The 27749-nt window shown below is 41.3% G+C and overlaps 1 protein-coding gene across 1 annotated transcript; it reads right to left on the bottom strand.

The window, feature by feature from the left end:
* LOC21409416 (protein ecdysoneless homolog) lies at positions 1–27387 on the bottom strand. The gene is made up of 5 exons (XM_010115137.2): positions 26157–27387; positions 25361–25699; positions 24299–24432; positions 974–1140; positions 1–681 (listed from the first exon to the last, which is right to left on the bottom strand). The coding sequence occupies exons 1-5, from the start codon at positions 27308–27310 to the stop codon at positions 502–504; spliced, it is 1974 nt and encodes a 657-aa protein (XP_010113439.2). The 5' UTR covers positions 27311–27387; the 3' UTR covers positions 1–501.
* Positions 27388–27749: the final 362 nt, after the last annotated feature.

Below are 27749 nucleotides of genomic sequence, written 5' to 3' on the forward strand. Positions count from 1 at the left end.
TAGACAAAACAAGAAAACCATTGCGACATTCCAATTGGCTAACCATCAACGATTTCTCCCACAAATCCTTTTTGGGGAAAGAGACAGTAAGTGATCAAGTGACTCGTCTGTTTCTTGGAAAAACTTGGCTCTCTGAGTCCTTAAAGCAAAAATATTGTAAAGACTTTTTGTAAGCTTATTAATCTACGTTTTCAGAAATTACCCTCTTCGTCTCTTCAAAACCAAACCGATCGAGATGGTACAAATACTCATCTTTTTTCCTTTAAAATCTTAATTTTCACCAAACAAAGAAGGTTAAAATCATAAAATCCTATACATATCCTGTTCTCCCTCTATTGCTGAAACTATCTACCCTCCACTTGGTAAATTTAACCTTCTTCAAGAAACACTCCAAGAAAAAAACATGTACAATCCCCAGCATGCCATTCACACCATACAGTAAGTGGGATAACCGAGGTTTTTTTTTTCAGCAAATAACCACCCAAAAGATATCTCCATTCATCACTTGCCCTTGTTGGCATCTCGTAGTTGTAAACCCATAAGCCCTAGCAAATTCGAAGCAGGACCAGGGAGACCTTCTTGGGAGGAGAAGGAATCGAGAAAGCTTTTGACGAGGTTCACATCAGCATCGACGGGAGTAAAATCCTCATCCATGGCTGCTGTGGTATTTGATGATGTTTCCTACAAGCATATATTCAATCAGTATGACATTTCAAATCAACAGACAAACGTTAATAAAGAAGCTGTACAACAAGCCCCAACCTTTTAAAGCCAGGCACAAATTTGGAGTTCATTAAGGAAAAAACAGAAACCCATTTGGAAGATTATGCATGATTTCTCCTATCAATCATGCAAACGTTTATCATTTTGGTTTTAAATAGAGCAGTAGACAACTTATTTCTGGACAGATAAGTCCTGAGAATTTCAATATAGAAATATATCAAGTACCCCCAACAAAGATAAGAAGTATTACCTCATCTTGTTGAGTGGTTTGTTCCTTAGCACGAACAAAACTTTTCCCAAGTGTTGTGGTATTCAATTCTTCATTCAAAATGTCGGAATAAGATCGCATAAAAGTGTCCTCTCCCTCATCATTACCTTTAGAAGGTTCTTCAAAATCATTATCATCTTCGGAATCCACTGGTAAAAAAAAAAAAAAAGAAAAAAAAACTGTGAAACACCAAGAAAGAATGGAGAAGCCACTTCTACATATTTCAGGGTGAACACAGAGTTGTCGTGCTCCGATGTCCACTCCAAAGCCCATGTTTTAGTTTTTGTGAATGGATTTATTGACATACATCTTTGTTGACACTAACGCAGAAAGAAAGAGAAATGGTTTTTTCTGTGTATTATTCCAATCAGTGGTTACATTCTTATATAGACTGATTTGATAAACAAAAAAAGGAAACTCTGCCTAATTACATATATTAATTGATTTCTATTCTAGGGAAATATCCTATCTTAGGAAAGAATCCTAATTCTCCTAAATATATACATTTCAATTGTCAACTATACATTATGACAGCTATTGCTAAATTTGACAACAGCTGTATCAATCCGACACTCCCCCTCAAGCTGAAGAATAGATATCTTCCATTCCCAGCTTGGAAATCAAACCATGAAAAGTGTCGGTAAATTAGGGATTAGAATAAGAAATAAGTGTAATCCGGGTATGATTAAATGTACCCCGGATATTAGGAAAGGAAAAATATTAGAGGATAGTTGACTTTTCTGTTTCCTTATTTTTATAGATTTTGTTCCTTAGTTTAGGGAAGAAATTCGGCCTCCTTGGCCTATATAATCCTTGTACATTTTTCTCTGAAATAAGACAGAAAGAATAAAGATTATTCTTCTCCTTGCTTAATTCTTACATGGTATCAGAGCCTCGGCTCTTTCCTTGAATTTTTTTTTCCTTCCTTCCTCCTACAACCGTTCACCCCTTTCTGTCAAAATTTTTTTTTTCTGCAACCTAAATGAATTATAGACTGGCAATGACCGGCCAGAAAAGGGATTCCTCCACTGCTGGTGATGGCTCGAGCGCTACGAGTGGTGGGACTTCAATTGAGAATGTGCAATCAGGAGCAAGAGGGCCAGCGGCTAATGGCAGATCAAAGAACAGTGCCGAATTCTTCAGTCCAAACGTGTCCTTCCAATTGACCAGCCATAAATTAAATGGCCGGAACTACCTAGAGTGGGCTCAATCGGCGAAACTTGCTATTGATGGTAGAGGTAAACTCAGTTATTTGATTGGAGAAATTACTAGGCCGGTTGCAGGTGATCGGAATATGGCAACTTGGAGGTTTGAGAACTCCCTAGTCATGGCCTGGTTAATTAACTCAATGGAACCAGCCATTGGAAAACCTCATATGTTTCTGTCGACAACCAAGGAAATATGGGAGGCAGTAAGGGAGATGTACTCAAATATTGACTCGCACACTAGACCATGAAGCTGATCCGGATTCAATGCCTACACAAGTTCACTTGGGTAAGGATAATTTAGATATTACAATACCTGCTATGGAGAATTTAGATGTTCCAATTGCCTTGAGGAAAGGTGTCAGAACTTGCACGAATCATCCTATTAGCCAATTTGTCTCATATGTGAAACTATCACCATCATACAAGGCCTTCGTGTCTACTCTTGATAGTATGCATGTTCCCAATTCTATTCAGGAGGCTCTCAAACACACAGAATGGAGGAAGACAGTTAATGATGAAATCCAAGCATTGGAGAAAAATAACACATGGGTGTTGATAGATCTTCCCCCAGATAAGAAGACCGTCGGATGTAAGTGGATTTTTACTATCAAACACAAGGCTGATGGTAGTATTGAGAGACTAAAAGCTCAACTAGTTGCTAAAGGGTTCACTCAGTCTTATAGAATAGATTATCAGGAAACTTTTGCTCCGGTGGCCAAACTAAACACTATTAGAGTCCTTTCACTTGCAACAAACAAGGACTGGCCTCTACATCAACTGGATGTAAAAAATGCATTTTTGAATGGTGACCTTGAAGAAGATGTGTACATGGAAATACCTCCAGGACTGGAAGCAACCGTGGAAAACAACAAAGTGTGCAAACTCAAGAAGTCTTTGTATGGACTTAAACAATCTCCTCGTGCATGGTTTGACAGGTTTGCAAAGTCAGTTGTGAGATATGGATTCACTCAATGTTAGGCAGATCATACACTGTTCGTGAAGTTCTCCTCAGAAAACAAAGTGGCAGTCTTAATTGTATATGTCGATGACATCATTCTGACAGGTGACTATGAGGAGGAATTAGTGAGAGTGAAAGCAGTTCTAGCCAAGGAATTTGAAATCAAAGATCTTGACAATCTCAGGTATTTTCTCGGAATGGAGGTAGCTCGATCCAAGCAAAGAATTTTAGAGTCTGCACCAGTTGATAGGGGGAGATACCAAAGACTCGTAGGACGGCTTATCTACCTCTCTCACACAAGACCGGACATCGGCTTTCCAGTTAGTGTAGTAAGTCAGTTCATGCACAATCCTACAAAAGAACACATGGAAGCTGTGTATAGAATCTTGAGGTACTTAAAAATGACACCAGGATATTGAGATCTACTCAAATGCAGACTGGACAGGAGATGTAAAGGACAGAAGATCAACAACTGGTTATTGTGCATATGTTTATGGGAATCTAGTCACATGGAGGAGCAAGAAACAACCAGTAGTCTCAAGGAGCAGCGCAGAAGCTGAGTTTAGAGCATTGGCCCTTGGCATTTGTGAAGGAATGTGGATAAGGAGACTACTCAAGGAATTGGGGATAACAAGTGAGAAACCGATCAAGCTTTTCTGTGACAATCAAGCAACTATATGCATCACCAAGAATCCGGTACACCATGACAGAACTAAGCACATTGAGATTGATCGTCATTTTATCTCAGAGAAGATTAACAACTCAATAATACAATTGATCTATACCCCTACACAATCTCAAGTGGCAGATATACTCACGAAAGCTCTTCCAAGAACAAGCTTCGAAGGATTGAGTCACAAGCTGTGTTTGTTCAACATCTACAACTCAACTTGAGAGGGAGTGCTCTTTTCCAGTCAACTGGCCTTATTCTCTTGGCCTTATCCTCGTATTCTGCTCCCTTATTCTCACGATTAGGGATCGATCTATTCCTCTTTTTCTCTAGACTTCACATCGCCGTTTTTTATTTTTGTTTTTTCCCTGAATGACTAAATACGGCATGGCAACAGAGAAGTCTACCTCAACCTCGGCAGATAGTTCCACCACTGAAGTTTCATCCACAACCAATTCCCATGGAGGACCAGAAAACACAATAACTCTCATTACCAGACACAAACTCAATGGCCACAATTACCTACAATGGTCACAATCAGTGATGATGTTTATTTGTGGTAAAGGCAAAGATGAATATCTCACTGGTGAGATTGCAATTCCAGAAAAAATGGACCCTAAATACAGAACATGGAAGACAGAAAACCACATGATCATGTCATGGTTGATCAATTCTATGAATAACGAAATAGGAGAAAATTTTCTCCTATACAGGTCTGCAAAGGAGATATGGGATGCAGTGAGGGAAACCTACTCTAGCTCGGAAAACATCTCAGAATTGTTTGAGAGTGAATGTCGGATTATGTGGGTTATTTTGGGAAAGTTTTATTATAGAATATTATTTGTTAGTTTCCTGATTCTTAGGAGATTTAGATAGCTGTATATTCTGGTGGTTATTTTCAGATTTTTAGGAGATTCTTTTGCTGATTCTTTGGCTCTCATATTTGTATTTATACCTCCTGTTGTAACCTAATTCGGTATCAATGAATAAGCTATTCTCTCATTTGTTTTTCCTCATGGTATCAGAGCTTTAGGCTTTTTTCTGGGTTGTTTTTTTCCGGCCCTTTCATTCTCTGTCAGCCTCCTTTAATCTGCGATTTCAGCATTGTTCCTCAGCCTCGTTTCTGCCTGCTGAAATCTCCTCTGTTCCTCTGTTTTGCCGCTGGAATCTCTCTTGTTTCTGCTGAAATCCTTTATTCCTCTTTTCATTCCATTCGTCCATTCTCTCTTCTTTCTAGTCGATCTATTAACCATGTCTGAGTCTGCGGAAACCACAGCAACATCGGGCACTCCAGTAACAGAGAGTGTAGCCGTTGTCCAGCCTGGAGACCTACAAAATATTCAGGCAGCATATCAACTGAACGGAAAGAATTATTTGAAATGGTCACAGCTTGTTCGGACGTTCTTGAAGGGACGGGGAAAATTATGCCACTTACTAGGCATGGGTCCTTCAAAGGACGATCCGAAGTTTGCTGCGTGGGATGAACAAGATTCGATGGTGATGTCTTGGTTATGGAATTCGATGCTACCAGAGATAAGCGATACGTGCATGTTTCTCGGATCCGCCAAGGAAATTTGGGATGCTATCCGACAAACATATTCCAATGTCAATGATGCTGCTCCAATCTATGAAGTTAAGACAAAGATTCATGCAGCCAGACAAGGTACACGGACTGTCACAGAATATTCAAGTTTTTTACAAGGCCTGTGGCAGGAAATGGATCACTATCAATGCATTCAGATGCGTTGTAGTGAGGATGCAGCGATTTTAAAGCGATTTGTTGAGAAGGAACGTATCTATGACTTCCTTGCCGGTCTCAATGTTGACTTTGATGTGGTCAGAGTGCAGATTTTGGGGAAACCAGAATTGTTGTCATTAAACGAAACCATTTCAATTATCCGTGGAGAGGAAGGAAGAAGAAGTGTTATGTTGGAGACAGATGGAGGAGACGGATCTGCCATGGTGTCCAAAGTTGTGAAGGCTAATGAAGGGAAGGAAACCATCCATATTTCACCATTTGTTCCTGCCAATCAGTCCAAATCCGCCAATAGGGATAGGGACTCACTGTTTTGCACATACTGCAAAAAACACCGCCATACCAGGGACCGATGCTGGAAGCTTCACGGGAGACCCAACCGGACTGCTAATGACAGGGGGCAAGCACATGTTGCGAGCACTCAATCACATGATGAAAGAGGTTCTGGTTCGCGTGATCTGACACTAGGTTTTCACAAGGAATTGAAAAATTGAGAAGTTTATTGGAGACACTTGAAAAACCTTCCACAACAGGTACAGATGGTACATGCTCACTAGCGTTTTCAGGTATTTCTTCCTCTTCTCGTGCTATTAGTGTCTTAGAAAAAATTTCTCCACATACTTGGGTGATAGACTCCGGAGCCACCGACCATATGACCTATACCCCTAACTATTTCACATCCTACACACCATGTTCCAGCCACTGAAAGATCACTATTGCTGGATCAGTTACTACCGTAGCTGGACAAGGAGACATTTATATCAATAATTCCCTCACCCTTAAAAATGTTCTTCATATTCCAAAATTGTCAGCAAATTTAGTTTCTATCCGGAAACTCACCAAAGATCTCAATTGCAGTGTAACGTTCTTTCCACCACATTGTGTGTTTCAGGAACAGGGCATGAAGAGGAAGATTAGACATGCTAGTGAGAGAGACGGTCATTACTACCTGGAAAGTCGAAGTGGAAGAGCTAAAGTCGAAGATTCCCTATCTGCAACATTTCTTTCAGAGTCGGTCATGTCAAACAAAAATAAATTTTGGCTTTATCATCGTCGTTTAGGTCATCCTTCATTCAGTGTTCTTAAGTTGATGTTTCCTTCATTGTTCAAAGGGTCCAAACTAGAGTCTTTTCATTGTAATGAGTGTGAACTTGCCAAGCACAAACGTGCCTCTTTTCCAATAAGTAATACAAAAACTCTCAATCCTTTTTATCTTATTCATAGTGATATTTAGGGTCCCTCAACTGTTCCAAACATTTCTGGAGCCAAATGGGTTGTTTCCTTCATCGATGATATACGTGGATATACAAGTCTTCATGTGTTAGCACACCACAACAAAATAGGGTAGCCGAACGGAAAAATTGTCATCTCTTAGATGTTACTAGAACCTTGTTGTTTCACAACATGTTCCTAAATCATACTGGGGGGGAGCAGTTCTAACTGCTGCCCATCTTATCAATAGACTTCCTACAAGGGTTCTTAACTTCAAAAGTCCCATGGAAATTCTAATGAATTTTTTTCCTAACTTCCAAGCTTCCAATAACCTCATTCCTAGAATTTTTGGGAGTGTTGCCTTTGTTCATGTTCATTCTCAAAACAGGAGGAAACTTGATCCGCGTGCTCTTCGTTGTGTCTTTATCGGATATTCTTCTACCCAAAAGGGGTATAAGTGTTTCCATCCATCCACAAGAAAATTCTTTGTTACTGCTGATGTTACATTTGTTGAAAATGAGTCCTTCTTTCAACATCCCTATCTTCAGGGGGAGAATTTAGTTGAAGATAGAGCGAGGGACTTGCTTCTTGACTTTCCATCTCAAGTCCCATCCGTCCTGTCCATTCCTCCCGAGTCTGTTCCATCTACCATTCCTCCCGAGTCTGTTCCTGGTCCAGTTCCACCGTCAGATGAGGGAATCCAAGACAATGCTCAACCATTGAAGCAATATTTCAGGAAGAAAGTTCGCGTTCCTCAGTCTGTGCAAGTACAATCTCCGGTTAGTGCTACTGTTCAGATTCCCAAAACTGGTATCTTAACCACAGAAAGACAAACATCACCAACCGAACCTAGCCAACCCACAGATAATCATGAAAAAACAAATGATGAAGACCTACCCATTGCACTCAAAAAAGGAACTAGAGCTTGCACCAAACATCCACTATACCTATTTCTGACCTACCAAAACCTCTCCCAAAGTCATAGAGCCTTCCTAAGTAGTCTCCATACCATAACCATTCCAAGAAATTTTTCTGAGGCACTAGGGGACAAGAAATGGGAGAATGCTATGAAAGTGGATATGGAGGCACTTGTGAAGAATAATACGTGGGAGTTGGTCGAGTTGCCAAAAGGGATTAAACCAGTTGGATGTAGATGGGTGTTCACCGTAAAATACAAGTCGGATGGCTCAATTGAAAGATATAAAGCGAGGTTGGTTGCCAAAGGGTATACTCAAACCTATGGCATCGATTATCTTGAGACGTTTGCACCGGTTGCAAAGATGAGCACAGTGCGAGTCCTGTTGTCGTTGGCTGCAAATTTCGGATGGAATCTACAACAATTTGATGTTAAAAATGCTTTTTTGCACGGAGATCTGGAGGAAGAGATATATATGGAAGTTCCTCTAGGGTTTGAATCAAAAGAAGGTATGGTGTGTAAGCTGAAGAAGGCGCTCTATGGGCTCAAGCAATCGCCAAGAGCTTGATTTGGAAGACTCACCAAGGTAATGATTGCCGCAAGATACAAGCAAGGCCAAGGTGACCATACCTTGTTTGTAAGACATTCGGATTTAGGGGGAGTGACAGCTTTATTGGTGTATGTAGATGACATGATAGTAACAGGCAATGATACTAGAGAAATGCAAGAGTTAAAGCAGCGGCTTCTGAAGGAATTTGATATAAAAGAGCTTGGGAGATTAAAATACTTTCTTGGTATTGAGGTCTCACTCAAAGTAAGAAATTTTCATTTCACAACAAAAGTATGTACTGGATTTGCTAAAGGAGACAGGGAAGCTAGGCTGTAAACCTATGGATACACCTATTGAGTTCAACCATGGACTATGCGAGGCACCTGAAGATTCAGCAGTAGATAAAAGTTCCTATCAGAGGCGTGTTGGAAAGCTGATTTATTTGACACACACAAGGCCAGATATTGGATTTGCTATCAGTGTTGTAAGCAGATTCATGCACAACCCTAAGGAAATGCATCTCAAGGCGGTCCACAGAATTCTGCAATACCTTATGGGCAACCCTGGGAAAGGTATTTTCTTCAAAAGAGGACAGCACATGACCCTCGAAGCCTATACCGACGCGGATTATGCAGGATCTTTAGACGATAGAAGGTCAACCTCGGGTTACTGTACTTTTGTAGGAGGAAACCTTGTCACATGAAGAAGTAAAAAACAGAATGTGGTTGCAAGGTCAAGTGCAGAGTCAGAATTTAGATCAATGGCAGTGGGAATTTGTGAACTGTTGTGGTTAAAGATTATATTGGACGACTTGAAGATAAAGTGGGAAGGACCAATGAGGTTGTATTGCGACAACAAATCAGCTATCAGTATAGCTCATAACCCCGTGCAACACGACAGGACGAAGCATATAGAAGTCGATAGGCACTTTATTAAGGAAAAACTCGAAAGTGGCTTAATTTGCACTCCGTTTGTTTCTTCAAAGGATCAATTGGCGGATGTTCGCACCAAGGGCCTGTCAAGTGCCGTGTTCCAGAATATAATTAACAAGCTTGGAATGGAAGACATCCATTTACCAGCTTGAGGGGGAGTGTCGGATTATGTGGGTTATTTTGGAAAAGTTTTATTATAGAATATTCTTTGTTAGTTTCCTGATTCTTAGGAGATTTAGATAGCTGTATATTCTGGTGGTTATTTCCAGATTTTTAGGAGATTCTTTTGCTGATTCTTTGGCTCTCATATTTGTATTTATACCTCCTATTGTAACCTAATTCGGTATTAATGAATAAGCTATTTTCTCATTTGTTTTTCCTCAGTGAAGCTGCTCTTCATGATCTACGTCAAGGAAACCTCACGGTAACACAATACTACAATACTCTCACTCGTCATTGGCTGCATCTTGATATGTTTGAAGTCCATCCGTGGAAGTGTAGTGAAGATACAAAGTTGTACCAGGAGATAGTGGGGCAAAAAAGGACCTTCAAATTTCTTCTCGGCCTCAACAAGAATCTGGACGAGGTCAGAGGAAGAATAATGGGTACAAAGCCTTTTCCAAGTATAAGGGAGGCTTTTTCAGAGGTTCGTCGGGAGGAAAGTAGGAAGAAGCTGATGATGGGCTCTCAAAATTCCGCTCCAACTCTAGAAGGATCCACCTTGGCTGCTAGAGGACCACAGAATAGTGTTACTGACAACAGGCAAAGAAAAGGAAGACCTTGGTGTGATCACTACCGCAAAACAAGACACATCAGGGAGACTTGCTGGAAGATTCACGGGAAACCATCGGATTGGAAGCCTTCTAGACCAAACAATGATCGGGAAGGCAGAATCAATATTGCTGCCACTTCTGGTGACAAGGAAAACTGCACCACTTCTAGTTCACAGGCTGAAAACAGCCCCTTCACAAAGGAACAACTTGAGGTACTCCAGAAGCTGCTTAGCCAGAATGTCATGACTCAAACAAGCTTAAGCTTTTGCGATGGATTGGTAAACTAACAGGAAGCCTTTGCCGTCCATTTGAGAAGTGTTTTCTGAAGTTAGGAGAGAAGAGATGAGACGAAAAGTGATGATCGGGAAGAGTGAACCGGCGGTGGAAGGCTCTGCTCTTGTATCCAGAGGAACCAAGGCCGAGGGAGAGAAGAAGAATGGCAAAACGAAGCCTTAGTGTGATTACTGTAAACAACCATGGCCTACTCGGGAGACATGTTGGAAAATCCATGGTAAACCAAACAATTGGAAGAAAAAACCATTTGGAGATAACCGTGCCTCTCAAGCTAATATTTCAAAATCAAGGCCCGAAACTTCCCCTGGAGTGCAACCGTTCACAAAGGAGCAGATAGAGTAAATTTGTAAAATTCTTCAGTCTGTTTTCTGGTTCTCTGGTTCAGAAAGGTAATCATCTAGTAGCGTCCTGTTTTAGTGTCAATTCAAAAGACTTGTGGATAATCGATTTCGGAGCAACGGATCATATGACCGGTTCTTCAAAACTGTTTTCTTCATATAACCCTTGTGCAGGAAATCAAAGAGTAAAAATAGCTGATGGTTCTTTCTCAGTAGTAGTCGGGAAAGGATCAATTGTTGTCTCTCCTTCTTTGACACTCAATAATGTTCTTCATGTTCCCAAGTTGTCTTGTAATCTAGTATCAGTCAGTAAATTAACCGTCGATCAAAACTGTCAGGCTAACTTTTTTTCTTCCGGTTGTCAATTTCAGGATTTGACTACGGGGAAGACGATTGGCAATGCTAAGCAAGTTGAAGGTTTATATCTCTTTGAAGATGGATATGACTTGAGTAGGCAATCCCAGAAAACTTGTCTCAATTATATTTCAATTCCTAGTGAGAATGAGATTATGTTATGGCATTTTAAGTTAGGACATCCAAGTTTCTATTATATGAGACATGTTTCCCAAGTATTTTTTGAATAAAAATCCATCTTCATTTCAATGTGAAATTTGTGAACTTGCTAAACACCGTCGATCTTACTTTCCAGCACAGCCCTATAAGGCCACAAAACCTTTTATTATAATTTATAGTGATGTGTGGGGACCTTCAAGAATAAAAACAATAACTGGAAAAAGATGGTTCATAACTTTCATTGATGACCATACTCGGCTTACATGGGTGTTTTTACTTCATGAAAAATCGGAGGCTGAGAGTGTTTAAAAATTTCTATCAAATGATTCAAACACAATTTCAAACATGGGTTCAAGTCTTCAGAAGTGACAATGGCAAAGAATATTTCAATGAGATTTTAAGGGATTTTTTCGTGGAAAATGGTGTTATTCACCAAAGTTCTTGCAACAATACTCCACAATAAAATGGAGTAGCTGAGAGGAAAAATAAACATCTTCTAGAGGTAACTAGGGCTTTAATGCTCTCCAACAATGTTCCTAAATATTTATGGGGTGAGCGGTCCTAACATCCACATATTTGATCAATAGAATGCCTTCAAAAGTTTTGAAATTTCAAACCCCTTTGAATTGCTTTCAGAAATGCTTTCCTTCCTCTCGGCTTTCATATGATCTTCCCCTTAAAGTGTTTGGTTGCACTGCATTTGTTCACATTCATGATATCAATAGAGGAAAACTTGATCCCAGGGCAAGAAAATGTGTGTTTGTTGGTTATACTTCAAATCAAAAAGGTTACAAATGTTTTGATCCAACATCCAAAAAATATTTTATATCCAAGGATGTAACCTTCTTTGAAAATAAACCTTTCTTCATGGCGCCTCATCTTCAGGGGGGGACATCTAGTGAAGATTCGACTTTTAATTGGTTATTGGGAGATTTTTTACCTAAGAAAACTGAAAATGATGAATCCAAAACCATTAACAAGGAATCTTAAAGAATTGAATGAAAAATATGATTCTTTTCATTGATTTGGAATGGTACAAAGACTGAATATATATACAAGAGGGAGGCCTGATCTGCGGCCTTATTCTAAGGAAAAAATTATTGATTTCTAGCCTAACCTAATCAGGAATATCAGGATATATTTCCTAATTTCCTAGATTAACTAAATAAGGAAGGTTTGACAACTAAAGGCTAATCTACAGCATGTCACATTTATAGCCTGTTACAGCTAGAACAAGGCTGTACAATCCGGATTTTCAACACTCCCCCTCAAGCTGGGTAGTAAATGTTAATCATACCCAGTTTGATATTTAAATCCTCAAAGCTTGATCTTGGAAAAGCTTTGGTTAGAATGTCGACTGTCTGGCATTTTGTTAGCGTGTATTGCAGCAAAATTTCTCCATCTTCTATCTTCTCTTTGATGAAATGGCGGTCAATTTTCACATGCTTGGTCCTGTCATGAAGAACTGGGTTCTTGGCAATGCGTATTGTAGCTTGATTGTCACAGAACATTTGTGGAGGTTCTTCATATTGAATTCTGAGTTCCTTTAAGAGCCTCTTAAGCCACATTCCTTAGCAAATTTCATGTGCCATAGCTCTGAATTCAACTTCTGCACTGCTTCTCGAAACCACTATTTGTTTCTTACTTCTCCAAGTGACCAGATTTCCCCATATGAAGGTGCAATACCCTGATGTGGATCTTCGATCAGTAACTAAGCCTGCCTAGTCTGCATCAGTGAAGATTTCTATTCTCCTATTAGTGTTCTTCTTAAAGTACAAGCCTTTACCAGGAGTCATCTTGAGATACCTCAGAATTCGATAAACAGCCGTCATATGTTCTTCCATGGGATTATTCATGAACTGACTCACAACACTCACTGAAAAACCAATGTCAGGTCTAGTGTGTGAGATGTAGATGAGTTTCCCGACGAGTCTCTGATATCTTCCCTTGTCAACTGGTGCATTATTCTCCCCAAGTCCTATTTTAGTGTTCGGATCCATAGGCGTATCTGCAGGTTTGCATCCGAGCATTCCGGTTTCTTTTTGGAGATCTAGGACATATTTTCGCTGAGAGACCGATATTCCATCTTTTGTTCGAGCCACTTCCATTCCTAGGAAGTATTTGAGGGTTCCTAGGTCTTTGATCTCGAACTCTTTTGCAAGGACGTTCTTCAGTCTTTTCATTTCTTCTAAGAAATCTCCTGTAAGGACAATGTCATCGACGTAGACAATGAGAATGGATGACTCCCCTCTTTCTGATCGCTTGATAAAAAGAGTATGATCCGCCTGACACTGTGCGTACCCAAACCTCTTACAACCTTAGAAAATCGGTCGAACCAAGCTCGAGGTGACTGTTTTAGTCCATACAATGACTTCTTGAGTTTGCAGACTTTATTATTTGTTGCTTGTGTTCTGAGACCAAGAGGGATCTCTATGTATACTTCTTCTTTGAGGTCACCGTTGAGGAAGGCATTCTTGACATCAAGCTGAAATAGTGGCCAGTCTAGATTAGCTGCAAGGGATAGGAGAACTCTTACAGTGTTGAGTTTAGCAACTGGGGCAAATGTTTCCTGGTAATTAATACCGTAAGATTGCGTGAATCCTTTTGCAACTAGTCGGGCTTTGAATCGTTCCACACTTCCATCTGACTTGTGCTTTATCGTGAATATCCATTTGCAGCCCACAGGTCGTTTTCCTTGTGGCAAGTCAACTATCTCCCATTAGAATAAGGATTAGAATAAGGAATAAGTGTAATCCGGGTATGATTAGCTGTACACCGGATATTAGGAAAGAAAAATATTAGAGGATAGTTGACTTTTCTATTTCCTTATTTTTACAGATTTTGTTCCTTAGTTTAGGGAAGAGATTCGGCCTCCTTGGCCTATATAATCCCTGTACGTTTTTCTCTTAAACAAGACAGAAAGAATACAGATTATTCTTCTCCTTGCTTAAGTCTTACAAAAAGCTGTACTGTTTAGTCCTTTAGTCAAGACATTTGTCAGTTGACCCTCTAAAGGTACGTAAGACATGCAAATCAGCCCTTTTTCCAGCTTCTCTTTGATAAAGTGTCTGTCAATCTCAATGTGTTTTGTTCTATCGTGTTGTACCAGATTATGAGCAATGTTTATTGCTAACTTGTTGTCACAGTACAACCTTAATTTTCATATCATCCAAGATGATCTTCAACCATAATAATTCACATACTCCTTGAGCCATTACCTTGAACTCTGATTCAGCACTAGACATCGCCACTACATTCTATTTTTTACTTCTCCAAGTTATTAGATTTCCACCAAGAACCGTACAATATCCAGATGTTGATCATCCGTCTACCACTGAACCTGCATAGTCTGCATCTGTGTATGCTTCCAAAGTGAATTCCTTGTTCTTCTTGAATAGAATTCATTTTCCTGGACTACCTTTCAAGTAGTGTAACACACGGTAGGTAGCCTGTAGATGTCTTTCTCTCGAATCATGCATGAATTGGCTGATCACACTTACTGAATAAACTATATCATGCTGAGTATGAACAAGATAGATAAGTTTACCCACCAAATGTTGATACATTTCTCTGTCAACAGCCGACTCTTCCTTTGCTTCTCCCAACTTTTGATTTGGCTCAATAGGCGTAGACATTGGCTTACAACCAAGCTTTCTTGTTTCCTTCAAGAGATTTGTCACATACTTTTGCTGTGAGATAAAGATTCCTTGTCTTGAGTTTGAAACTTCAATTCCAAAGAAGTACTTAAGTCTACCAAGCTCCTTCATCTCGAATTCCTTGGTTAAACACTGCTTCAAACAAAGCTTTTCTTCCTCATCATCTCCTGTGACTATAATATCATCAACATACACTAGAAGAGCTGTCACTTTTCCAGAGGCTGAATGCTGTGAGATAAAGATTCCTTGTCTTGAGGCTGAATGCTTGACGAATAGACACTGGAGTAGACACATGTTCTAGTTCTGGAATTGACTCAGACTCAGGTTCAGAAGTCAGGACAGACTCAGTGGGAGATGTAACATTCTATTTTTGAGTGGACGGAGACAACAAAGTTGATGGTAAATCAAGAAGCTCAAAAGAAGCAAGATCATCACCGACACCATAGTCTTTATCTTCCATAAGTGAGATCTCCCCCCGAAGATAAGACTTTGTGAAGTAGTTTTTATTTTCAACAAAGATAACATCGGCAGATATGAAAGTTTTCTTAGTGGGGGGATGATAACACTTATATCCTTTCTGTGTAGATGAACAGTCAAGGAACACACACTTGATTGCCCGTGGGTCAAATTTCCCTCTATTTTGGCTGTGGATATGGACAAAAGAGGTACAACCAAAGACTCTAGGTGTAAAACCATTTGATGTTCTGACATGAGGATAAAACCTTGCAAGGTTTTCCATGGGAGTTGTGTAATATAATGTTCGTGAGGAGAGTCTATTGATCATGTATGTGGCAGTGAGAACGGCTTCCCCCCAATAGGATTTAGGAACATTCCCTTGGAATAACAATGCCCGAGTGGTATTTAACAAATGACCATTTTTCCTCAGCCATCCCATTTTGTTGTGGTGAGCTCACACACGATGACTCATGACTTTTGAAAGTAGGGTGACAAAATTTGGTTGAAGTAATCCCTTGCATTGTCAGACCTAAAGCCTTTAATTTTTATCCCAAACTGGTTTTGGATCATGGAATGGAAGTTAGGAACAACATTGCTCACTTCAGACTTTTGTTTGAGTAAGAATATCCATGTGACCCTAGTACAATCATCAACTAGAGAAACAAACCATCAAGCCCCTAAAAATGTTTGGAATTGTGGATGGTCCCAAAATGTCATTGTGAATTAATTCAAAAGGACGCAATGATCTGTTATTACTGATGGGAAAAGATACACGAGTATGCTTTGCCAGTTCACAAACATCACAATGAAAGCCAGTAACTTTCAATCCCTTAAATAGGGAGGGAAACATGGGGCGCGTTTGGAACTCGTTCCAAAATGATTTTGTTTTTTGTATGAAAATGAAAATGAAAACGAAAACGTTTTCAATCTTAGACATAAATCATTTTTAAAAATACGTTTGGTAGTTTTATCAAGAGATTATTTTTAGTATAAAAAAATCTATTAATGTCTCTATCTCTTTTTCTCTGCTCGAGAGAGGAGAAAACAAAAATAAAAAATAAAAAACGACTAAAAGTCATTTTTCATTTCTCTGTCATTTTACACTAAACTAAAAAATTGTTTTCATTCCTTTTTTGTCTTTATTGCGCCAAACGCCGTTTTAAAAACGTTTTCATTTTTCTTTCTTAAAAAATGTGAAAAAATAAAAACAGGATCAATTACAAACACGGCCATGATATTCAAGACTCTAAAAGATAGATGACCCAGACGCAAATGATACAGCCATATGGCATCTTTATTTGAAGAACTAAGGAAAGATAAGGACAAATTATTCATGATCCTATTCGAAGTACTCAGGTTTTCAAGATAGTAGAGCCCATCCCTTTCTTTAGCAAGTCCAATCTTCCTCCCCGAGCCCTGGTCCTAAAAAACACAATAAGAAGGATGAGAAATGGCACAACATTTTAGGTGTTTTGTGAGCTTTTGAATCGAGACAAGGTTTGCTGACAGTTGTGGTACATGAAGAACATCTTTAAGTACAAGAGATGGGCTTATATGGATATCTCCTAACCCCACGACCGTAACAAGTGAACCATTGGCAACTGTAATTTTCCTATTTACTAGGACATGGAATATTGGTGCTGAAATTTTGTGAGGTGTCAGTCATGTGATCTGTGGCCCCCGAATCAATTATCCAAGAATCAGTCAAACACTTTTCTGAGACATATAGCCCAAAAGAGAATGAAGGTTTACCTGAGAGTGCCAATGAACATGTACTTGAGGGCTTCTCGAGGGATCCTATCAAGCTCCTGAGTTTTTCAATTTCTTCACTATTAAGACCTCCTTTCTCTAGTACCTCGTTGTGATTGGTTTGTTCTGTCATGTGAGCCTGGGATTGAGTTCTCTGCTGGCCTCCACGATTTCCCCATTCTCGACTAGGTGGTTTACCATTCAACTTCCAGCAAGTCTCCTTGGTGTGTCTCGGTTTTCTACAATAGCTACACCACAAATTATCCTTGTTGTCCCGATTATCCTTTCCTGAAAATCTTGTCTGGTCTCTCCCACTTTCTAAAAATCTGCTTAACTCCACCTTTGGTTGTGCTTTCCCACTTTCTAGTATTTTTGTGTGTTCAGTCCGAGTTGTCAAGGTTGCCAATGCTGATCCTTCCGCAATTTGTGGCTCTAGCATAATACCCCTCCGGCTTTCCTCTGACAAGATAAGAGAAATTAATTCCTCCAAAGAAGGCATCTCTTTTCCAAGAAGCTGCACTCTAACCTGATCAAATTCCTGATTGAGTCCAGCAAGGAAGTCATAGGTCCGGTCCTTCTCAATGAAATTCTTCAAAGTTGCAGCATCATCCGTGCACTTCATTTCAATAACTCGATAATGATCACGTTCTTGCCATAGGTTATTTAGGGAATTGGCATACTCAGTCACGATTTTTTCTCCTTGTTTGATTGCACTTGCCCTGACTTTGATCTCATAAACCCGGGCTGCATCACGAGCTTTCGAGTAGGTGCGTTGAATGGAGTCCCAGATTTCATTGGCAGTAGTCAAGAACATGCAGGTGTCACTAATTTCAAGATTTATCGAATCCCATAACCATGACATGATCATGGAGTCTTCTTCATCCCAAGCATCAAATTTCGGATCCCCCTTTTTTGGTCCGGTTCCAAGAAGATGACTTAAGCTTTCCCTTGCCTTTTAAGTAGGTTTGGACTAGTTGAGACCACTTTAAATAGTTTTTTCCATTCATCCTATATGTGGAATGAATATTCTGCAGATCACTATTTGAATGATGAGAGGTATTTTCTTCGGATTGGGAGGTGGTTTTAGTCTCGGCCATGATTCAGGGAAGGGACAACAATGAAAGAACCACTAAAGTGAACAATAACCAGCGGCAATGAAGGCCAAAGAAAAACAGCAAAAACGACAATTAAGGCTGGAATGACAAAAGAAGCTAATGGTGGCAATGAAGGCCAAATGCACGAAGGAACCCCAAGAAAGGAACGCCCTAGGGCTCTGATACCATAACGCAGAAAGAAAGAGAAATGGTTTTTTCTGTGTATTATTCCAATCAGTGGTTACATTCCTATATAGACTGATTTGATAGAAAAAAAAAAAAAGGAAACTCTGCCTAATTACATATATTGATTGATATCTATTCTAGGAAAATATTAGGAAAGAATCCTAATTCTCCTAAATATATACATTTCAATTGTCAACTATACATTATGACAGCTATTGCCAATCTGACAACAACTGTATCAATCCAACAGACACTAGAAAGACTTTATAAACTAACATTCTAGACATTATCACGCCATACACATGATGAAATACAAAGCAAGGATGAGATGTAGTGTATGAAACAACCGACACTGCCAACCCTCACAACAAAAATTTATGCAAATTATTGCAGTCAAACATCTATAAGACTAGCATCAAAGCCGAAAACAGAGCATAACGTGTACCATTTATCTATGGATTATAGATCCTTGATTTGAACATGTATAACTCAATTCAAATCAAATCTCAATGTCAACTAACAAGAATAAAATCAAAAGATTGCTTCCTGGTAGGACTCTTCACTCCTCAAGCAAGAAGTGGCCCTGTGCTCAAACCTTTTGTCGACCATCACAATGAAGTTTTACCTTTCATTAGCAACCAGAGAAAAGAGATGACTAATAGATTAAGCCTCCCGTGCGTTATACATATGCTTGAAGGAAGCGCCACCATGTGACAAGGTCGGCAGCTAAAGGAAGTAGAACGGGAAGTGCAAGTGGAGGGACAACTCAAGGGGTTGCTGAGGTGGAGGGGGCACTCGAGGGAAGGAAGAAGCGTGTGGCTGAGTCAGCAAGTAGTTAGTAGTTAGTTAGTCCTTGGGTTTGGTGAGAGGAATAAGAGATAGTGAGTATAAATAGAACAGAGGCAGAATAAGGGAGCATTCATTCAGTCTGTGAGACTTCTGAGAGAAGATAGTCTAGGGAGAGCAAGAGACGAATATCCCCATATTCTTTCTGTAACCAATTTCCGCCATTAATACTAATTGAAGCTTTCCTATCAGCATTTCTCTTTTGATTTTGTCATAATTCAACTAGTTGTTGGCTTGGACCTTAACATTTGGTATCAGAGCACTTTTCTGGAATGACGAGGAGACCCGACGACCGTGAAAAGGAGAGAGCTGAAGGAACGAGAGAAGAGTCCGCGAAGGAATTAGAGGAGGTGCGAAAGGAATTGAGGAAGATCCCTCGGCTGGAGCAAGGTATGGACTTGTTGTTGTCAAGAATGGAGGAATTGATGAAATTACAGAGCCATGAGCATCAGGATTCTCATACGGCCGGAATGGATGTACCGACAAAACAGATGGCGCTAGGGGAAGAGACGAGCGAGAGAGTTAGGGCTCCGCGAGAATCTGGAGTTCGCGTGGACTGTCCGACCCGGCGAGTTGAGATGCCGACGTTTGACGGCAAAAATCCCGATGGTTGGGTTTTAGGGCCGAGAGGTATTTTGCGATGAATGGATTATCGGAGAATGAGAAATTGGATGTAGCTGTTGTAAGTCTTGACGCAGAAGCCTTGGCGTGGTTTCAATGGGAGGATGGCTGGCAGGTGATTCGAAATTGGGCGGAATTGAAGGTGATGATCCTTGAGCGTTTCCGACCTACGCAGGAAGGCAGCCTGTGTGAAAAACTTTTGTCGCTACAGCAGGAAACGTCGGTGAGGGAATATCGGAGGCAATTCGAGGTCTTGGCGGCGCCATTGAGGGACATTTCTGAGCAGGTTCTGGAGAGTTCCTTCATGAATGGTTTGAAACCAGAGGCACGTGCAGAAATCATATTGATAAAGCCTAAGGGATTGGGTCGTATTATAGAAGTAGCCCAGAGGGTGGAAGAGTGTAACCTTTTGGTACGTGGCCCAAAAGTGCAAGGCCCACAGTACTCAAGTTAGGGTAAAGGAAATTTATTAAATGAATCTAAAGGGGGCCTAACAACTTCCAGGGCACTAGTATTGGGACCGGAGCAGTGCCATTCAAGCGTATGACCGATGCCGAGTTACAAGCAAAGAGAGAGAAAGGTCTGTGTTACCGGTGTGACGGGAAATACTTCGTAGGCCATCGTTGTCCGAACCGTGAGCTGCAAGTCTTGATAGTCCGAGAAGAGGAAGATCAAGGGGAAGCGGAGGTAGAAAGGGATGAGCCGCCAGAAGAAGAGGAGATGGTGGAATTATCCCTCAATTCGGTGGTTGGTCTGACAGCACCGAAAACCATGAAGCTTAAGGCGGTCGTCCAAGGATGTGAGGTAATTGTTTTAATAGACAGTGGGGCCACCCACAATTTCATCTCATGTGACTTGGTTCAGAAATTGAAATTGCCAATGGATAAGACGGACATGGAGTGGTGATGGGAACGGGGTTAGCTGTGAGAGGCGAGGGCATTTGCCGGGGAGTGGTGATTTCCATGCAAGAGATTGAAATTGTTGAAGATTTCTTGCCATTAGAACTAGGGAGTTCGGATTTGATATTAGGAATCCAATGGTTGGAAACCTTAAGGGTCATGTCTATGAATTGGGAAGACTTTGCTTATGAAGTTCAGTTTGGGAGAAAGGCATATCACATTAAGAGGAGATCCGGGGTTAAACAAGTCGCCGGTTACTCTCAACGCTTTAATGAGAGCTTTGAGACATGAAGGACGAGGGGTTTGGGTAGAGTTAGGGACTCTTGGTGTGGAACAATTTGTCAAAGAGGAGAAAGTTCCTCTGGAATTGCAAATGGTGCTGAGGAGATATGAGGAAGTTTTTGAAATGCCAGAAGGACTGCCACCGGTTAGAACCAAAGACCATGCAATTGCTTTGAAAGAAAGGACTTCCCCTATAAGTGTTAGACCATACCGGTACCCTCCTCACAAACAGAAAACAAAAATTGAGAAGTTGGTTGGGGAGATGTTAGCGGCAGGCATAATACAGCCAAGTGTCAGTCCGTATTCTAGTCCAGTTTTGTTAGTAAAGAAAAAAGATGGAAGTTTGAGATTTTGCGTGGATTACCGCGCTTTGAATAGAGAGACGGTTTCCGATCATTTTCCTATTCCGGTGATAGAAGAACTTTTAGATGAGTTACATGGGGCCACAATTTTCTCCAAGATCGACCTTAAGTCGGGTTATCATCAAATTAGAATGAAAGCCGAGGACGTGCCGAAGACAGCATTCCATACACGAGGGCCATTACGAGTTTCTCGTTATGCCCTTTGGACTTACGAATGCTCCGGCGACTTTTCAATCGCTTATGAATGACATTCTACGCGCTTTCCTCTGTAAGTTCGTACTTGTTTTTTTCGATGATATACTCATTTATAATTATATGCCAATGCTAAGAAGTATAGTTTTGGGCAGCGTTCAATTGAGTATCTTGGCCATATTGTATCTGCTGAGGGAGTTTCGGCTGATCCGGCAAAATAAAGGCCATGGTTAATTGACCGCCTCCCGCCAACTTGAAGGAATTACGGAGATTTCTCGGATTGACGGGTTATTACCGGAAGTTTGTAGCAGGGTATAGTCAAATTGCAGGGCCCTTAATTAACTTGCTCCGGGAGGATAGTTTTCGATGGGATGCGGAGGCAATGCAGGCCTTTGAAGGGTTAAAGTATGCCATGACACGCGTGCCGGTGCTAGCTTTTCCAGATTTCACAAAGCCATTTGTTCTCAAGTCAGATGCCTCAGGATTTGGAGTGGGGGCAATTTTGATGCAAGATCAGCGCCCTATCGCTTATTTTAGCCAAATCCTATCCACTCAACGCAGAACAAGTCAGTTTATGAATGTGAGTTGATGGCCATTATTCTGGCAGTTCAAAAGTGGCGGCCGTATCTTCTTGGGCATCATTTTTTTATCCGAACGGATCAACGTAGCCTTAAGTACTTGTTAGAGCAGCGTTTAGTTAACATGGAACATCAAAAGTGGCTTACCAAGCTACTGGGGTATGACTTCGAGATCCAGTATCGGCCTGGGGTGGAGAATAGAGCAGCGGATGCATTGTCACGGCTAGCAGTCAGCCCAGCTATGGCCGCCATGACAACATCTACTTTTGTCAATACCGAAGAAATCCATCAGCAAGTGTTGCAAGATGAACGGCTAGCGAAAATTTGGTCAGATTACCCAACCCGGCAACATACCCGGGGTATTCGGTCCGACAAGGCCGCTTGTTGTATAAGGGACGAATGGTGGTGGCTCGTACTTCTCCGGTTGTACAACGTTTTGTTACACTCATATCATAACGGGGTGTTGGGTGGCCATTCGGGGGGCTTGAAGACCTACCGCCGACTCACGCCCGATTGATTTTGGCTTGGGATGAAACGAGATGTAACCGCGTATGTGGCACAGTGAGGTATGTCAACGATGTAAAGCATCCACATTGGCCCCTGGTGGGCTACTGCAGCCTTTGCCCATTCCCGAGCAGGTGTGGGAAGATGTGTCCATGGATTTTATTGAGGGCCTACCTCGCTCGGAGGGGTACGACACTATCTTGGTGGTTGTTGACCGCTTAAGCAAGTATGGCCACTTTATCGCTTTGACGCACCCATTTTCTGCGGAAAAGGTCGCCAAGCTATTTATCCAGGAGGTAGTGCGGTTGCATGGGGTCCCTCGCACCATTGTATCGGATCGTGACCGTATTTTTCTTAGCCGTTTTTGGACTGACCTGCACAAACAGATGGGTACTACTCTCTCGCGCAGTACAACGTACCATCCAATGTCCGATGGGCAATCCGAAGGGGTTAATAGGTGTGAAAACTTATTTGCGGTGCTTTACCTCTGATAAGTCGGGGCAGTGGCGTAAATGGTTGTCTTGGTCAGAATATTGGTACAATACTTCATTCCACACTGCCACCCGAATGACCCCTTTTCAGGCGATTTATGGCCGACTTCCTCCGCCTTTGCTACGGTACAGTGTGGGGACTTCACCGGTGGATTCGGTGGAGCGGCAGCTACGGGATCGGGATGCCATGTTGGATTTACTTAAGTTCCACCTTCTTCGTGCTCAGCAGAAGATGAAGGCGGTAGCAGATAGTAAAAGACAGGATGTGGAATTTGCCGTGGGTGACTTGGTGTACCTGAAGCTTCGTCCTTACCGTCAAGTCTCGTTGGCTCACCGCCGTAATGAAAAGTTGAGCCCTTTTCAGATCACGCATCGTGTGGGGCTAGTCGCTTATCGCTTGGCTTTGCCAGAGTCAGCTACTACATTCTTTGTTTCATGTTTCTCAGCTGTGTAGGGCAGTGGGGGAGGGGCAGGCCGTTTCATCTCTACCACCTCAACTGACAAGTGACTTAGAGTTGTGCACTGAGCCGGCTGCGCTACTGGGGGTGCGCCGCAAGCTTCACGGGGGCAGCACCGACTTAGAAGTGTTGATTCGTTGGGCCCATTTGCATGACCACGAGGATACCTGGGAATCATATGCTGCCATTGATGCGCAGTTTCCTCATTTTCACCTTGAGGACAAGGTGCGTCTTTGGGGCGGGGGTAATGATAAGCCTCCCGTGCGTTATACATATGCTCGAAGGAAGCGCCACCATGTGACAAGGTCGGAGCTGAAGGAACTAGAATGGGAAGTGCAAGTGGAGGGACAACTCAAGGGGTTGCTGAGGTGGAGGGGGCACTCAAGGAAAGGAAGAAGGGTGTGGCTAAGTCAGCAAGTAGTTAGTAGTTAGTTAGTCCTTGGGTTTGGTGAAAGGAATAAGAGATAGTGAGTATAAATAGAACAGAGGCAGAATAAGGGAGTATTCAATCAGTTTGTGAACTTCTAAGAGAAGATAGTCTAGGAAGAGCAAGGGATCTCTCAAATATCCCCATATTCTTTCTGTAACCGATTTCCACTATTAATACTAATCGAAGCTTTCCTGTTAGCATTTCTCTTTTAATTTTGTCATAATTCAACTAGTTGTTGGCTTGGAGCTTAACAATTAGCAACCAGAGAAAAGAGATGACTAATAGATTCTGCAGCGTCTAATTAACATTTGCACTAGTAAAAATAATTCATGCAACAATGAGAACTGTCAATTCAATCAAGTAAAACATGATGCAAACTTTACCAAAATCCAAGTCAGACGAAGACCCCTCTTCAATATTGTCGCCACTAGCAATGTCTTCAAAACCTTGGTGCTTCATTATTGATTCTATGTCTCTAATGAAGCGATTCATATCTAAATCTACTTCTTTTAGGTTCCTTCAAAAGAAAAATTACAGAATACAATCAGATTTATTCCTTAAAATACAAAGACAAAAGAAACGAAGACTTGTCACTTCAGGCATGGCTTGGTGACTTTCATTGATGCAGATTTATTCCAGCCACTTTAATCACAAGATTCAGTACATAAGACATTTCATCCCATATTGTAGATAGAACATTATGCCAGCTCTTAAGAAAATGGGAAAAGAATCATAGTAAGAATCATAATGTGTTTATACCAGCACGCTATATTAACATGCGCATAATTGTTATATTACAGTTAGAAGCCTGGAAAAAGGCAAACTCAAAATGAAGATGATAAATCCAGCACAATACGGACAACACGTTGCTTTCTGCAGCCAAATTTATGAAACATAGAGTATTAGCAGTAGAAGTGCATGCACTTCTGTTGCATTGTAGTGTGGCTAGGGAATTATTGCACAAGCTGTTCATAGAGGCAAGTTCTCAATGGGTGTTTCCGGCACATTGCATTCTTTAGTGATGGAAGAGATGGTTGGTTTTGTGTCAAATAGAATGGCATAGGTCTTATGAAGTGTATGGTGATCTCGCTCACGAATCTTTGATGATAAACAGAGATGGGGGTGGACCGAGGGAGGATTTGTTTGAGAAGGCAAAGTACTCTTCCTCGACAAACAGAGAGCTTTAAGGCTACCCCTTCACTTCGATTATTTATTAATTGGATGGATGGAATCGATCACTAAGTTTTCCTTTTATTTGGTTTGTTTTGATGTTTTGAGATTTTATTTTTGCTTCTCGAGGATACCTTGTCGTCTTGCCTTTATATTTGATTCACATCAATATAAAGTGTTTTTCCGTATCCCAAAAAAAAAAAGAGAGAAAAAGAGTACATGCTAAAATATTCTGTATTTTTTTGGTGAAAATGTGAATCAGATATAATACAAACCTGTTCTCAGGAACCTCAGCTCCTTTGTAGCTCGACACCTTACGGACAAATGCCTTCATGGTTTTTGCTATTTCACTAGGATCAAACTCATCAACATTTGTATTCGACAATTCACCTGTATCTTGCTGCATCTTCGACTTCTGCTTGTTCTTATGTTTTGCCTCATAAAGTTCAAGCTCTCTTTGTCTCTCCGAAAGAGCAGAGTTCAAATCATCTTCTCCATTGTAAAGCCAAGAATCGTCGTCAGAAGGAGGTACCTCCTGCCCCTTGAAATCATCTTCTGAATAAGGCAAAGCAAGAATCTCATCTATGCGCCTTACTGGAGCACTCATCATCTCACTGCAACGTTGGTAACATCTTAACAAATTAGCAAGACCAATAAACATGAAACAGAAAACAAAGTCCTACAAAAGAATATAATCTCTATTATTAATAACTCAAGCCGTCGAACCAGAAAAGATCATCCTAAATCTAATCATTTGCAATAAGAATCTTCATGATGGCGTCATGATTATATTTGGAATTCAACAGAAACTAGCTTCTTGCTATCATATCGCATGTTCATAACAAAAATGAAAACCCAACACATCAAATTTCATGCAGTGTTATAGCACATCATAATTCCACAACAAAAAAGGAAAACATGTCAGATTTGATAGAGAGTTATAGCACATCATAATTCCACAACTAAAAAAATGAAAACACATCAAATTTTATGCACAGTTCCAGCATATCAATTTTCCACAGCAAAAGCTGCAAGCACATCAAATTTCATGCAGAGTTGAGAAAACAAAACCTGGCCCTCGAGAACAAAGACCTACTCCTGTAATATTCCTTCGCATTTTGCATCAACCTCCGGTACTCTTGCGAACCCGGAAGCAGCCCTTCGAAATAGCCATTCCTCTCCAAACTCTCTCTAAACGCCTCCCAAGTACCTCCTTTGCCTTCCAAACCCTCCCTCTTCCTCTGCTGATACATCATCTCAAACCCGCACGCTATTTTCATCCCCAATTCGGCTTCGATGTACGCCGCGGCGTCGCTCCGGCTCGGCATTGGATAACACCTGGGCGCCTGGAAAGTCTGCTGCACCAGCTGGGCGTACATCGCCCTCGACATTCTCACCGAAACTCTCACCAATTCCTCATCTTTCCCTTTCACCAAGAACCACTCCATCTTCGCCGCGTACTTCATCGTGTCGATGTCCCGGTCGTAGAAGCCCTCAACCGCCAGTGAAATCAGGCACGGCTCGTGCTTCAGCACCTGCGCCACCGACGCCGGAACCCTAACCCTGACCATATGTACATTCATCCTGGCCCTCTCTGGATACTCCGATATCCGATTCTTCACCACGGCCTGGACTGACTCCGCCGCCCTCGATTCCTCGCCGCAATTGGCGACGAATTTCAACGAATCTTCCAAGTTAGGGCTAGGCAAGCGATCTTTGGGGACGATATGGAGGTCGCCGCGGCGGATCAAGACGCGATGGAGGCTATTGTCGGGGTTGAGCCAACGAGGGAGGTGGAAGGCGGCCTCGATGAGCAAGAACTCGCCGTCGGTGTCCCAAACCCTCACGGAGAGGTCGGGGAATCTTCGAGAAGCTTCGAAGAGGAGGAAGACGACAAACCACTCGTCTTCGAGATTGTCGCCGTAACGGAGCTTGCCGTGGAGGTGAGGCAGGTGGTCAGAGCAGAGGCAGGAGGGTTTGGGGGCGGAAGAGACGGAGAGATTGAAGGGCTCGTGCTGCCATATGTAGTCGGCGGTAAAGGGAGAGAGGGTTTCGAGGATTTGGAGGTGAAGCGACTGGAGCGACGCGGCGGCGACGGCGGCGGAAGAGTTAAGAGAGGTGTCTGGGAAGATGGCGTAGAAAACAGTGTCGTCTGGGAGCCTAGAGGTTTTCTGTGAGAAGATGGATGAGGAAGAAAAAGGGTTGAGTTCTGGAGGTTTTGCCATTTTCGAGCTTCTGAAGCTGAGTGAGCGATTATTTCGCTTTCTCTGAAGCTGCTTTTCTTGAATGTTCCTGCTTCTTTGTTCTGGAATCTCGTATTATCTTCACGTCATGGAAAAGACGATAATTTAGGCCCGTTCACTTTGCATATTCGAGTTTAGAATTTGAATTTTTTTACAGTAAAAAATTCTCATAAATAATTACATTTAATTTTTTTATTATAGTAAAAAATTCTCATATAAAGTCACATCTCAACTCAAATTTTAAACTTAAATCAGTAAAATGAACGGGTTATTTTTGAAATTGAAAAACTTACCGCCATTTTGGAGAATATGTGTTACGATTATCTTGCATTTTTTATAATATTAAAATAGTGTGGTCTCTCCATAAATAAATAAAGTGACGGGTATTTTCACATTTTTAAAAATATTTTCTTAATATTTT

The sequence above is a fragment of the Morus notabilis genome, unplaced genomic scaffold, assembly GCF_000414095.1.
Source record: "Morus notabilis unplaced genomic scaffold, ASM41409v2 Scaffold184, whole genome shotgun sequence".
Lineage (NCBI taxonomy): Eukaryota > Viridiplantae > Streptophyta > Magnoliopsida > Rosales > Moraceae > Morus > Morus notabilis.